Source organism: Apium graveolens, chromosome 8 (genome assembly GCF_009905375.1).
Source record: "Apium graveolens cultivar Ventura chromosome 8, ASM990537v1, whole genome shotgun sequence".
Lineage (NCBI taxonomy): Eukaryota > Viridiplantae > Streptophyta > Magnoliopsida > Apiales > Apiaceae > Apium > Apium graveolens.
This window is the reverse complement of record NC_133654.1, coordinates 190,661,311-190,676,430: the sequence shown is the minus strand read 5'-3', so window position 1 is coordinate 190,676,430 and position 15,120 is coordinate 190,661,311. Positions and strand designations below refer to the sequence as shown.

General features: G+C 33.4%; 1 protein-coding gene across 1 annotated transcript; it reads left to right on the top strand.

The window, feature by feature from the left end:
• The first annotated feature begins 6,905 nt into the window (after positions 1 to 6,905).
• On the top strand, positions 6,906 to 14,917 carry LOC141676871 (histone-lysine N-methyltransferase, H3 lysine-9 specific SUVH4-like). Its single transcript, XM_074482589.1, has 17 exons — positions 6,906 to 7,399; positions 8,136 to 8,204; positions 8,526 to 8,606; positions 8,896 to 8,976; positions 9,649 to 9,700; positions 9,855 to 9,940; positions 10,165 to 10,347; positions 10,930 to 11,028; positions 11,099 to 11,197; positions 11,811 to 11,860; positions 11,958 to 12,046; positions 12,203 to 12,362; positions 12,493 to 12,598; positions 12,705 to 12,887; positions 13,260 to 13,484; positions 14,325 to 14,439; positions 14,537 to 14,917. Exons 1-16 carry the CDS (start codon positions 7,037 to 7,039, stop codon positions 14,436 to 14,438), a joined length of 2,040 nt encoding a protein of 679 aa, XP_074338690.1. The 5' UTR covers positions 6,906 to 7,036; the 3' UTR covers position 14,439; positions 14,537 to 14,917.
• The last annotated feature ends 203 nt before the right edge of the window (positions 14,918 to 15,120 follow it).

The following is a 15,120-nucleotide window of genomic DNA, read 5'->3' as shown; positions in this document are numbered from 1 at the left end:
AATTCGGTTGAATTATGAAGAACTGCAACATTTTTATTTCTACTTCAGCAGAACTTCAACGATGGGCTTCCAGATACTTAATATCTGATATTCAGAGGCAGAAGAAAACTTTACTTTGAAGTTGACAGACATACTATCCAAAGCACAGAGCTCACAATGGTGATTTAGTTGAGATGAAGCCCAATACGCGCCAAGATCACGACTTTTATTTAAGGGGTTTGAATTTAATCTGGAATCTGACAAAGCTTATATGATCAGACTGGATCAGGAGATAAGGAAAGCAAGATTAATGATCTCAGGGCTGCATCTTTCAGACAGGAGAATATACAGTTGAACTTAAAGATGCTAAAAGGAGGATGATAAATGAACTTGAATATGCTGAGAGAACTCTTCTGAAGAACTATCTCAGAACAACTCCTGACATTCAGAGATCAAACACTGAAGCCAGGTCGGGGACTACAACTGTTAAATTTTGAAGGATAACACTAAAGCTGATATCAGACTTACGGATGGTAAAAGCTACAAGGACTGTGAGTAGTTATCTAGTCAAATTCTCACTAAGCATTGACTTAATGTTTTTACATCATCAAATATCTATTGAACTTGTATATTATGCTAATTTACAAGTTGGGGGAGATTGTTAGATATATTTGTGATGTCATGTCTAATAATGATTTGTGTTTAGTTTTCAGATCTTGTCTAACAGGACAAATCAGGACTTAACTGGAAATTAGTACTTATACTGAAGTCAGAACTTAAGATATCAGAACTTAAGTTATCAGAACTTAAGATATCAGAAAAAATACATCATGAGATAATATCATGACTTAAGAAGACTTTCAGATAAGAAAGGCGGCTGATTGAAGGGAAAGAAGATCAAGACTAAAACAAGAAGAGATATGCATGGAGAAGAATTATATGAAGAATAGAAGACTTGGAGGAAAAGATAACTTTGATATATTTTAGGATACAAAATTATATTCGATATCAATTAGAGATTATCTTGTAATTGTGTGGTATATAACACAGCATAGGGTTTACACTAGAAGTGTTACCATTATCGAGAATATTATTCATTGTAACCCTAGCAGCTCTCGTGATATTTGTTCATCACTAAGAGAGAACGGTTCCATTGCAATACTGTTTTGTTAATAAGATTATTATTTGTTACATACTTGTATTCTTAATTCGATTTGATTGTATTATACACTGTATTCGACCCCCTTCTACAGTGTGTGTGACCTAACACTTCAAGCTGTCAAATCTACAACTGAGATGTTTGAAAAACCACATGTGATAACTGAAGTTCAGAACCAACAAATGCAAAATGAACCTCCACAGAAAAGAAAACTCGGATACAAGCTCCATTCCAAAAGAAAATTGGACTTTAGTGATGAGGAAATGGATTACTACATTCCCAAAAAGTCTACAATTTCAACTCAGACATCCATCAGTGGTACATGAAGAATTCAAGGTGGATCCAACTAGAATTTTCATGGTGAGCCTATTATTCCCAAGAATGAGCCATTAGACTGGGAAAGTCTGCCAATTACTGAGTTCAACTTACCTACCTTCAACAAGCCAAAGAAGACAAAGATAAGAGCAACCAAGAAAAGCAAACCTGTCACTCTCAGAACCAAGACCCTAACCAAATCTAAATCTGCAGTCAACAAGGAAGATCTGTTATATATTTATGACATCAAGGAGTTTTCAGACTTAAACCTCTACTTGGATGAACTGGAAGAAGTAAGAGGAATTGATGCTCACAGACATCTTCGTGAAAGATTGGTGTTTAAATACAAGGAATGGAAATAAATCACATGGCCTCTTCACAGGATTCTAGAAGAAAGCCAGTTTGTGCTAATAAAGATCTACTCATCTTTCAAAAAGAACTTTAGATTCAATGTGACTACAAGGAGATTGGTTCTGAAGAAGATTGAAGAACTAAGGAGTAATAAAGCCAAAGATGCACTTCCAAAACTCTATCAATTCCTTTCACTGGGAAGAGAGTGCATTTGATGCCTTACTTGGCTGCTGGAAATTCATGGATGATAAGGGAGTCAGAAGATTCTTCAGACTGGATAACCAATTGAGTATCTCTAGAAATGAGACTCTATTGGAAATGCAGGAAATGCTTATTTATATGAAGCTGATGAACTTGAATTCCATAGACAACTCCGGAATCAAATAGAGGAGAACAACAGGAAGCTTGGGAAGAAATTCAGACAATCAAGGAAATCAACATATCTGCTCAGACTAGAGGAGCACCTTGATAATTATTGTCAAAACTCTTTATACACTTTTCTTTGTTCAATTTTTAATAAACCTAGTAGCACTTATCAGTTTTATCTACTACTATTTAATCTGTATTTTTAGGGTGTTTTTTTATATCAAGTTTATCTTAATTTATGCTACAATTCCAGTAGACATTAATTGGGGGGAGATTGTTAGGAATATGTTGTGAACTTAATGATAAATTAAACAAAACACCTTAGTAGATTTAACTTAATAAATTTTGTAGCACTCGACGGATGATCTAATATAGTCCAGTCGGATGAACCTTTTTAGTCCCGACGGATGACAGATTAACATCCATCGAGTGAGTAGTTTATGTAACAAATAATTTTTGTAGCACATTTTTGCAACCAACATTGTGTAGATTCTGTAGGAGTATATGAGTCATTTTGACTACTAGTGGATATACAGAATAGGATGACTAATTGTAAATATAAGATGTCTTGTAATTCAGTATAAATGAAATGGAGTCAAGTGACATAAAAGGCTCCCGGCGGATGGTTCACCAAGACTCCCGACGGATGATCAACAAAGCTCCCGACGGATGACAAACATAGTCCCGACGGATGATCAAATTCAAATAGCTGTTGACAGTGACAATACAGTCATATGCGTTGTGTGTTTGCAAAAGGAATGTGGCAGCCTGTTAAGCAGGAATTAGAGAACAAAGAAGCATTACCATTTCCATGCAATTGTGAAGATATTCAAAGATGCTGGAATAGAGTAGTGAAGCAGCATGGAGTTAGACTATATATGATTTTGTTTTATTATCTTGTCTTATTGTTATGTAAACTTGGTGATATATAAACTTGGTGATATATAAACCAAGTGTAGCAAGTAGAACAGAAACTAAGCAAGCATATTCTCAGAGAAACATATCAAGCTATATTCTGTAAGCATTTCTCTGTAGTTTAGTTGTTCAAACTTGTAAGCAGTTGTGATGTATCAAAACTTCATAGGGTTCTCATTTGATATATATATATATATGATGGATACTTTCAAATCCAATAGAAAGTTTTAAAAACTTGCATTTTTATTACTTAGTATTTTGATTCTTATCTTTTTTTATTCCGCACCATAGCTGATCAAACACTGTTATATTTATCAAGTTAGAACATTCTTTAAATTTGAAAAAGTAGACAGAATTACATTCACCCCCCCCTTCTGTAATTTTTGTTTGTTTGTTAGGGAATAACACTTCTCATATTACTCCACCTATCTAATTTAATCTATAAAGGAGTAATTGAAAATATACTTGACCATCTTGTATTATCCTAAGTCAAGTATAACTAATTAGTTTTAATATTCTTATTTGGATATTATACTACTTGTGGGCTAGTACCGTAAAATACTAGTTTAAAACAAACCTTTCTCTACTTGTTTTGTTTTGTGGATTGACTTATTAATTTTGTAGTGAGATGAAGTGACGTGAAGTGATTCTCGTTCTAAGACCTAAGTCATAGACGTACTAACGGGGAGTTAGTAGTCTTCGCACCGTGAGGAAGAGGAAAGACCCAAGACCGGATCACTAAGATCCAAGACCGACAAAAATTAAGGAATCCAAGTTCACACAAAGGTTCTACAACAATTTTGAAGAAATAGTGGGGAGTTATTGTCTAAAAAGTTGTGTAGGTATTACATTTATTTTGAGGCGGTGACCCTTGTGTTACGTACCAAGACAAATACTTGTAAGGGTGTAAAGACTTCTCCGCCTACTAAAGGAGTGAATTTATTATAAGAAAAAATCCCGGGTCTGGGAGAGGAGCTTGGGGACTAGAGTAGGGGTGAGCGAATCTATTAGAGGTTGCGTCATCGCGAACCAGGATAAAATCGCCGTGTGGTATTTTCTTTTCTTGCACTTTATTTTTCCGCACATATAAACTGCATAACCACTAGGTAAAATTTTAAAAATGGATAAATTATTTTAAAACGCCATAACAATTTTTAAATTGGTAATTAAGCTATTCAACCCCCCTTCTAACTTAAATAGCTCTCTTACGAGACCTTACAATTAGTATCAGAGCAGCACTATTTAACATATTTGTTAAGTGATTTGCAGATTTATAGGCACAACAAAAAGTGGTCTGGAATGGCGTATATTAATCCCGTTGGTTGTGTTGAAGGTCTATCTAGCTCATGACCTCCTCTATTTGATGGCACCAACTTTGCAACATGGAAAACGAGGTTTCACATTTATGCTAGATCTCAAGGAGTCAAAGTTTGGATGGCTATCGAAGACGGTGTTTGCATTCCTACCAAAACTGTCGATGACATCATAGTCGAAAAGAAGATTAGTGAATACAATTTAAAGGAAGAAGCCACAATGAATATAGTTGTCAAGGCGAAAATGGTTCTCACAAGTGCAATTGCAGAAAAATAATATAAAAGAGTAAATAATTACAAGTCGGCACAAGAAATGTGGAACAAATTAGTGATAACATATGAAGGAACCACTGATATAAAAGATTCTCGGATGGATACATTGATCCAAGAGTACGAGAACTTTAAACTCCAAGAAGGAGAAAATATCATCGATATGGAAACAAGATTTACTCGTATTATCGATGAGTTAATTTTTATGTTATTTTAATAACATTTCAAGACTTCGGGGACTAACAATTGTAATTGTGAGTTATTAAAATACGATGGAACAATTTAAGTCACTCCCGTGATTCTTGACAAAAATGAAAGAAAGAAAAATAACATCTAAAAATTTGGATTTTAAGTTCATCATAAATATAAATATCGTTACGTCATTTTAAATATTTAATAAATTATTTGGACTCCGCATCTTTTAAAAAGTTTGCGAGTCACGTGTTTCTGTAGGCCTCCGGGTATTACTGTCGGCACTTATTTACATTAGCATATAAATAATGAAATAAGTCGATTCGTTCATATTCTTCTATTGATACTATAAATTATAACAAAAATTTAAGAATTTGAAGATATCGGAGAAAACAAATATGGCAACGATGAAGGATATGAAGACCGATGATTCAACAACGTCGAGATGTAGATCCAGTCACAGGTGATATCTAATTTTTTCTATTTTTTTATTTTAAATAATTAAGAAAGTTGCAACAGTGTATACAAGCTGTTAATTAGTAATATACATGATATTTTCGGACATCAGACTTAGTTTAGTTTAATATACACATGTCTCAAATTCAATCGGAATAAATTCAACTCGAATTATTACTTGATAAACTGAAAGCAAAGTGCAATGAAAATACTCCAAGTTAAACGTTATGCTTATTCATAGGTTACACGTACCCGATTCAAATTTAATAAATTTTTATTGAATAATTTCAAGATTAAATTCGAAGTAGTTTATAAGTCGGTAACTCTAACCCAAATTCGTATTTATATAGTTGAACTACCAAACGTGATTTAGAAATTGCCATAAAAATGTTATCAAACTATTTTATTGGATGCTCAAAGTTAGAGATGTTTAACTATTTTATAAGCAATCTAAAATCTAACCCGAAAATATTTGAAACACTTGATCCCGAAAACCTTAATCTCGAAATAAACCCAACCAAAATCTTAAAAATGGGGTTTTTAAGATACAGATTAAACTTGGTTCACCTATTAGTGTTCGAAGTCTTCTTCTCCTTGATCCTTGATCCATGATCCATGATCCATGGTTCAATATTTTTTTAGAATTTTGTTTCCTTTGTAAATTTACATTTAATTAGTTACACTTGCTTATAGAATTGCATTTTATTAATCAACCTATGTAAATAGAGAGAGTCTTCATAAAAAACATCTCATAAAACTTGAATCAATTTAAAAAACAGAATTTAAGTTGCAAACTCCTGTAATAAATCAATAATATATTTTAAAGTGTGTATTATATTAGTAAAGTTGAATCCATATTTTTATAATTGTTAATTGTACTCTTAAAAATATTTTTTTTGAAATTAAATTGTTAAAAAACTTATTTTACTATTGCTCTTGATATTTATCTCGCAACTCTTTCGCTACTTAATTTTTCTTTTTTATTTGTCAGTGATACTTAAAATTTTAAACATTATATTATATGTTAAGTTTATATAAAAGTATTATGTATATATAATACTCCACGTTATAATAAGTACTATTATCTCCGTTCCACTTATTTGTTTATAATTTTTTCCTCATATTTGATAAATATTTTAAATCTATTATAAAATATAGTTTTATAATATATTTTTAAATTTTATTTTTTTATAAAAAATTGAACATTATATTTTTTATTTAGAAGATTTTTTTTAAAAAAAATAGATAACTACATTTATATGAGTGTTAAAACACCAGTCCGGATAACTAATATCAAAAATTGGTTGGGCGGGGAGTAGGTGGTGGTTGAAAAATGAGTGTGAGATTGTACACGTTTTCAGCAATTACTTTGAAATACTTAAGAATTCAAAATTCAAATTCAAATTCAAAATCAAAATCTGACAGCTAAAATAAAATTTCCATAAGTAATTTTTTACCGTTAACTAGGTGGCTATTGAATTTAAATTCCTAGTATCAAAAAGTAATTAACAGTCCAAACCAATAGATAGAAAACAGCGTGGTCTCGCACACACCCGATTATAACTCCAAAAATTGAAGCGAGCGGGAAATAAAAAGAGGACCGATCATTTGACGCCTCGTAATTGGCGCTTTCAAACTGTTGTTTTTGTTAGCGCCTTCATTTATTCTCTCCCCTTCTCTTACACGAAAAACATTCAACTCATAAACCCTAATTTTACAAATGGATCTCAGTGATGGCAATCTATACGAGAGGAGAAGCAGCTCACGGATTCGAAAGCTGAACAGCGACAGAACTCTATCAGGATGTAAAGTGAGCAAGTATGTAGAAGAGCCTGAGATTAAATCCAAGCGAAATGTGAAGAGAAAGAGAGCTGATAAGCCAAAGGTCAGCTTTAAAAAGGAGGAAGATAAACAAGTCAAGTCTCAATCGGACTGTGTTGGTGAAGTTGAGATTAAAGAGGCTGCTCCTGATGCTGCTACTGATACCGTGGTTAATAGGAATGACGTGGAAGGCAGGAGTGCTCACGCTGTAGTTCGGGCTGCGATACGTAGCTTTTATACTCATTATCTGCATTTTGTTCAGGTTTGTTTTCGCTTTTTTTGTAGTTTTTGTTTCGTATCTGTTCTGTTTTGTTTATGTTTTATTAATGTATCTTTAATTTCATTTACTTGATGTGTAATCTCGTGAAGCTGGAATGGATAAGATTTGTAAATGACCTCACAAGTGTTTCGAGTTTGTTGTTTTTACTAGGGATTGAATGAGATATGATGCGCGTTGATTGAATAATTGTGTAGATTCTGATGTGTAATTAGGCTTATGAAAACAAACATGTTTATTAACAACTTGTTGGCATCTAGTTAACATAAAACATGGTGTCGATATGCATAGTAACATCCTCTAATTGACTGAATTGTTTTCATGTAGTAACATCATTTAAATATTAGTGTGCCTCTGATTGAAGTCTATGTTTATTTTATTATTCTGGACTATGTTTGCCTTTTTGTGGAGGGAATTAGTAGGATTTGATGATTGGATTTACATTTATTATCATTTAATGTTGTTGATAGAATGTACACGCTTGTTAAATTGTTTATGCTTTATGTTTTAAACAATCATGTTGAAAGTTCTGTATGCATAAGAATTTGATGCAGGGATTGTGAATCTAGATTCGCATGTGTGTGAGATACAAAATCCCTTGCTTTCTTTTATGTAGTTAAATTAATGTTCGTCTTTGTCCGTGTGCGGTGACAACAGTGCTGGTTATCGATTTATAACTGAACTTGTATTGTTGCTTATGTACCATTGTGGTGGTATTTAGGAAGAGGAAAAGAGGTGCGGAAAAGTAGAGGCTGACATTGAGTCTGTAAAAGATGATTCAAAAACTAAGGTTAGCCTGTGTACTTCAATAATTCTTCTCATACTAACTGTTTTCCTGCAGGCCAGTTGGATCATACATTTTCCCACATTCTTGTACATTGGTTATGGGTTTGTTTATGTTTATATGGTAGTTGTTCCTTCTCTGCGTATTGGTTGCCATTATTTCCTTCCATAAAACTTAACTCTTTCCTATATTATTAGATACAGATATAAACAATGTAAAGATGTTGTGAACACATGATTTGAAACTGTTAACTTGTTCAAGGGTGCATCTCATATTTCGCTGCTGAATCATCATATCAATACTTGTTTGTGTTATTTGTAAATGTAGAAAATTGTGAAGAAAGGTGATTCACCTAAAGAGAACAGCAAGAGAAGCTCTAAGCGCCCTGATTCCAAGGCTCTGGTAAAGGTCGTTCATTTTCTACTTCTTTTGTAATCTGTAGATATTTGCTCACAATTCTTGTTCATTGATAATGAATTTGTTTTTGTTTATGCCTTGGTTGTTCCTCTGCATCGCGATTAGTGCATGACAGAACATCATTTCCCTCCATAAAATCTAACACTTACCTATCTTAATAGAAACAATTTTAAACAAGATGTAGGGGAACACATTATTTAAGCTGTGAGGTTGTTTAAGTGATATCTCATATTTTGTGTTAATTGTATTTTTGACTTGTTTGTTTTATTTGTCTATGTAGAAAACTGTGACAAAAGGCGATGCACAAAAGGAAAACAGCAAGCACAGCTCTAGGCGCCCTGATCTAAAGGCACTGACGAAGGTAGTTCATTCACTTTCCACTTGTTTAGAACTTGAAACTTTAAAGCCTAGTTCGTGGTCTTGATATGATTAGAGTTTCTTTTCTGTATAAAATTTAAATGTCAGTTATTTTTTTTGGTAATAACCATTTTCTTTTTACTTGCCAGGTTCTGGACTTTTGAGTGTTAGCACTCAAACCCCTGTTGCATGTATATGTTTGTAGTGTAAAACCGTATATTTTATATTAATAGAATCTGATTGCTATACGTATCCTTTTAAGCTGAACATCTTATTTTGTGGGTAATATATATCATATTTCTCCTGGTTCATTAGTATGTTTTAGAGCCATATGTCTCTACTTGGGGCCAAACATATCTATTTCCTTATTATTATTATATTGCTCAGATAGATACTCCATATCCTTTCCTTATTTGGTTATCATTAGGAGAGCCGCGCAGATTTGATTATTATATTACTAGCTATTTCTCATTGTAGCTATCTGCTATTAGCTAATGCATAAATACAACTCTATCTGGTTCTGTGACTGAACCTAATAGATTGTACTTGACCAGATTGTGTGTTTAACAAGTTTAATATTTGTGTGTGCTATGATTACCTAAGTAAACATTTGAAATGTTTTTACACTAAATTCTGATATGCAATGACGAAATTTTGTTGTTTAAATAATATGCAGATGCTGGAAACAGGATCGGCATTACGCCCAAATAGGATTGGGTCTATTCCAGGTCTGCCTTTCCCTAATCCTTCCAAAAACGGGTTATATTATAGTGTATTTATTTTATGTAAGAAATGAAATGCCAGAGCAAATCTCTTAAATGTGTATTCACTTGAAATTTTCAGTACCTTTAAATGTTTCTGAGAGTTCAATTTTTGTGGCAGGAATTGATGTTGGACATCAGTTCTTTTCTAGAGCCGAAATGGTTGCTGCTGGATTCCACAACCATTGGTTAAATGGAATAGACTATGTTGGAAAAAAACGGCAGCAAGGTAAATTTTCTTTAGGTTTTCTCGGAAGTTAAATTCTAAATTTTCTGGAACTTGTCTTATGTCGTAGATTTTAATTCCAAACTTGTTTATCGTTGATTCTTGTTTGTTAAATATTTATATCCATCCAAAAGTTAATTAAAATGTTGCTTTAGTATACATATTTTTGTTTCCGTACAAATTTAAATCTCGTAATACTTTGCAGATCGAGGATCTTAGCCGTTATACATTACCTATAACTGTGGCGATCGTTATATCCGGCCAGTATGAGGATGATCTGGATAATTGCGAAGATGTAATTTATACTGGTCAAGGTGGTAATAATCTACTTGGCAACAAACAGCAAATTGGTGATCAAAAGTTAGAGCGTGGTAATTTAGGACTCAAGGTATACATACTTGATGTTTAACATTTAATATTATCTGATTTGTTAATGTTGCTGTAGAAAAATTAGTTATCACTCATGGATTGATGAAATAGGTTAGTGATGTAGTATAGACAGAAACATCAAGAAAGATAATTTATTCAACTTATTATCAGGATTTTTTGTTGTAACATTTGAATTTCATGCAATATACTGGATTTTTGGTAAAAGTTTTTTTGGGTGTTTAGAACATGTTTAGGATATAAATGTGCTATATATGATGCTGCTTGTCTGTATTGTATTAAACTTGAGTTCTGACGATAAGTGTCTTTCAAAAATAGGAGACCTGGACTGCATGCGACTTACAATAAACAGAATTAACTACACTAATTAAGAAAAAATGAGTGAGATAACAGTCCTAATTGAATAAAAAGCTGTCTGGTTACTTCTATGTTCGGTTTACCATAAATTTTGATGTATTATGTCATAACTGACTAAATTTGATTTGAGTATTTAAGCCAAAGAAAGGAGTCTTTGGTTTTTATCTTTACATTTGTATGTGTCAGTATTCAAATATCGTTATCTGTTCTATGTCGCATCCTTTAGAATTCACTGGATCAAAAAGTGCCCGTGAGAGTTATTCGTGGTCACGAATCTAAGATTAGCTATGTGGGGAAGGTTTACACATATGACGGCTTGTATGAGGTAATTAATTGTGCTTGATAGGTGTTTCTACATCTACGTTTCCGGATTAAGTAACATTGTGGTGGTGCAGGTTGTCAATTACTGGGCGGAAACAGGCATTTCTGGCTTTACAGTTTATAAGTTTCGGCTCAAGAGGCTTGAAGGTCAGCCTTCTTTGACCACAGCTCAGGTTTTCTCCTTTTCTCATGTGTTACAAAACTGTTTGTTGTTATAATAGAGTTGCTTGCAAGAAATTTCTTTTATTATCATGGTTAAATGTATGCATGTCAAGATGTGAAAGTCAAATTCAGGGAAAACCAATGTTTTGATTACTTGGCTACGACTGTGCTGCAGTTTCTCACTTGATAACATGGAACTATTTGTTATACCTTCTAGCACTTGCATTTTACACAGCATTGATTAGTTACACTTGTTTCAGCCCTGTTCATGTTTTGGGTTTTTAAATGGTAAAAGAATTATATATAGAAGAAATTTCCTGTCTCCTGTTCAGGAATCTGATTTTTCCATTATTTAGCCTGCTTTCTTAAACCTGATTGTCAGGTTCACACTGACTTACCGTGCTTGTGTACATATATTTTATTTTGCAGTTTTTTATACATTTTCAAATCTGTATGAGGATATATATTTTTTAATCATGAAAGGATCCGTGTTTTTTATTTGAAGTTCTAAATGGAAGTCTCCTCTTTGTGTCTCCCTTGTAAATCCAGCTTGTTATTGTTTCAGTATCACTAGAATGGCACCTAGAATTAATACATTATACATCTTTTCTCCGTGCATGACAGGTCCAGTTTACCCGTGGGCAAATTCCCAATTCCATTTCTGAAATACGCGGGTATTACGTCTAATCTATTGAGTATCAGCTTTCCTTATGCTATTTATGAAAACACGCATCAATTATAAACCTGTATTCGTCTAAAATATTTACTTAGGCTGGTTTGCGAGGACATTTCTGGAGGCCAAGAAATTATTCCTATCCGAGCAACAAATGTGGTAGATGATCCCCCTGTTGCACCAACAGGCAAGATCACTTGCAAGTAGTATATTATCCTGACATGTGTTTAAACTAAAACTATAGTTTATTATTTTTATTATTACTGTCTTTTTGTAACTTTTAATGATTTTCTTGTCAGCCCAGTAACGTCTAACGGTCTCTCGTTTCTTTTTTACTATATAGGATTCACCTATTGTACCAAAATAGAAGTACCAAAAAGCGTTAAGCTACCCACCCAAGTTCCTGGATGTGCGTGCAGGGGTAACTGTGTAAATTCCAGAAATTGCATCTGTGCTACGCTCAATGGAACTGACTTTGCCTATGTGAATCGTGACGGAGGCAGGTTTGTGGGTGTTGATTGCTTTAAACTTGTTCCTTAATTTCTGTTTGAGATTATACTTCATCTTTTGTCCTAAAATGCCCTTGGTATCCTATTTGTATTAACTATTTAGTTGTGTGCTTATTTGCCCCAGAATAATTGAGCCAAAGGCTGTTGTGTTTGAATGTGGGCCAAACTGTGGCTGTGGTCCCGAGTGCGTTAATAGAACTTCTCAGAGGGGGCTTAGGTACCGGCTCGAGGTATTGCTAGCTATGGTCTATAGTTCATTTTGTTAATAATCTGCCATATTCTCAATTATTTAAAATCTTGCCCAAAAATTATCGTGTAAGTGCATTTTCTCTTCAGGTTTTTCGTACTGCTAAAAAGGGATGGGCTGTTAGATCCTGGGATTTTATTCCTTCGGGTGCCCCGGTTATTGAGTACATCGGGAAGTTAAGGAAGACTTCTGATGTCGATATTGACCCCGAGAACAATTACTTATTTGACATTGACTGCTTGCAAACAATGAAAGGTTTAGATGGCAGAGAGGTATGAATGTTAGCTATATAAGCCTTCTTGAGATCCTTGTTAATTGTTCTATTTTTTGTATGAATTACATTGCTGTGTAAGTTTTGTTGTTTTCTTTAAAGCACACATTGAAACAGACTTAATCAAACTGACTAAAAGAGGTCAGATTGGTTTTGATGGACCCTGAATAACCAAACTAAACCACACTCACCCTTTTCTCATTTAAATCCTATATTGTTTCTATATATATTTATGTTACTTAACAAATCTCGAAAGACTCTTTGTTAATACTGGATGTACTTGGTGTTTAAAACTTGATGATTTTCTGTTTTCATCCCGTTTTATGTGTTTTTAGTATTTAACTTATTGGTTTGAGTAACTTGTGTCGAACAGAAGCGAGTGGGAGATGTTCCTTTACCTTCTTACATGGTTAGTGATGACGATATGGACAATGGGCCAGAGTATTGCTTAGATGCAGGCAATAGTGGCAATGTTGCTAGGTTTATTAATCATAGTTGTCAACCAAATCTGTTTGTGCAATGTGTGTTGAACACACACCATGATGCAAAGCTGGCTCGGGTTGTGCTATTTGCATCCGATAACATACCACCTCTAAAGGTATTCTCCTCCCAGATTCTCACGTGTTTGTTTTGTATTTGTCTTCCCCTTTATAGATATAGGTTCAGAAAGCAACTCCATCTAATTAATGTCATCGTAATAATATTAAAGGATAATTATATGTACAATGTTTGCTTAGGCTTGCTCATTGTTCAACTCTTTGTGCGTCTTTGTAAGTTGTGTTGAACCAGAAGATATGCTTGTTTATAGTCATCTATTCTGTTGATTTCTTTGCGCCAACCTGGTCATCATGGTATTAGGTTTTCAAACCTCTTTAATCTTTATACAACTTCTACACTTACAGAAGAGAGAATCCTAGACAAAGTAGATTCTGTAAGAAATATTCGAGCTAGAAAATGAATTTTCATAGGGTTCAGTTCACACTGGAATTTAGCTATATGTTCAACAGGTTTCCTGGGAACTTTTTGTTTAGACTCCTAGAGCTGAAATTAGAGCCCACATGAAGCAGTTTGCTTGTGCATCCCAAAATACCTGATTGTAATGGCTATATATTTATTATGTTTAATAGAGTTTTTTTCTACATGTTTTACACATAACTAACAAAGCATCTTTAAAGTTTTGCGTAGTTTACACCAGCTAAATGTCACTATATTGAAAGCTCTTTGGTTAGTCATTTGGTTTGTGTTCAATATAATTCAACTATAAACAGTAATCTATGATTTTGGATATAAAAGGAAATGTCGAGCCACTTAGAAGCAGCCAATCTCGTATCTGTTTGATCAAAAATGTTTTGTGATGAAACATACAGTAAATTGTTTGTAGGACAATCTCTTGCTTTGCAGCATTGAACTTCTTAACAAATAATTTAATTGTTTGTAGGAGCTCTCGTATGACTATGGATATGCTCTTGATAGCGTACTTGGTCCAGACGGGGAAATAAAAAAGCTTGAGTGCTTTTGTGGGGCAGCAGATTGTAGGAAGCGTATGTTTTAAGGTAATCGACAATTCTTTTTGTTTTTGCAGATATTTATTTTTAATTCTTGTAGTCCCAAGTACCAAGACTTGATCTGCAATCATTTTTTCACATGCAGGGCATTTTATTTAACTGTGGGTGGTAGCTTTTCATTATTTAGCTACCAGTATACATTTTCAATCACAAGGAAACTAATGGTTGTAGGTGAAAGATGATGTTTTCTTTTGTATCTGTCAAGCTAAGAACTTGCTGCATAATTTTTATTTATGTATGGCACTAGTTTGAATTTTATACACCAAACAATTATCCATTTATCTATCAGCTGAGAGATACGGTAACAGTTGGAAAATCTTCAGATGCCGACAGATGGTAATGGCAACAGAAGAAATAGTTCATGAAATAGGCAGGGACTGACTAATTTGGGGTTAATTTTAATGATTTGTAACAAACTTCAAACCTTCTTATTTTAATTTTTTATTTAATTTTCTTCTTATTAAATTTCATATTAATTTTAATTTCATTCCCCTTACATTCGTTCTTGATATTTCAAATTGAAATGAATTCTGAAAAAAATATTGATATAAACACGAGGCCAGCGAGTAGTTTTCTCGAATGCAGTAGTCTTTAATTACAAAAAAGAAAGTGCAAAACATGTTGTCGTTTTAGAAATGATGGTTTCAAAAATACCCTGAATGAGAACTA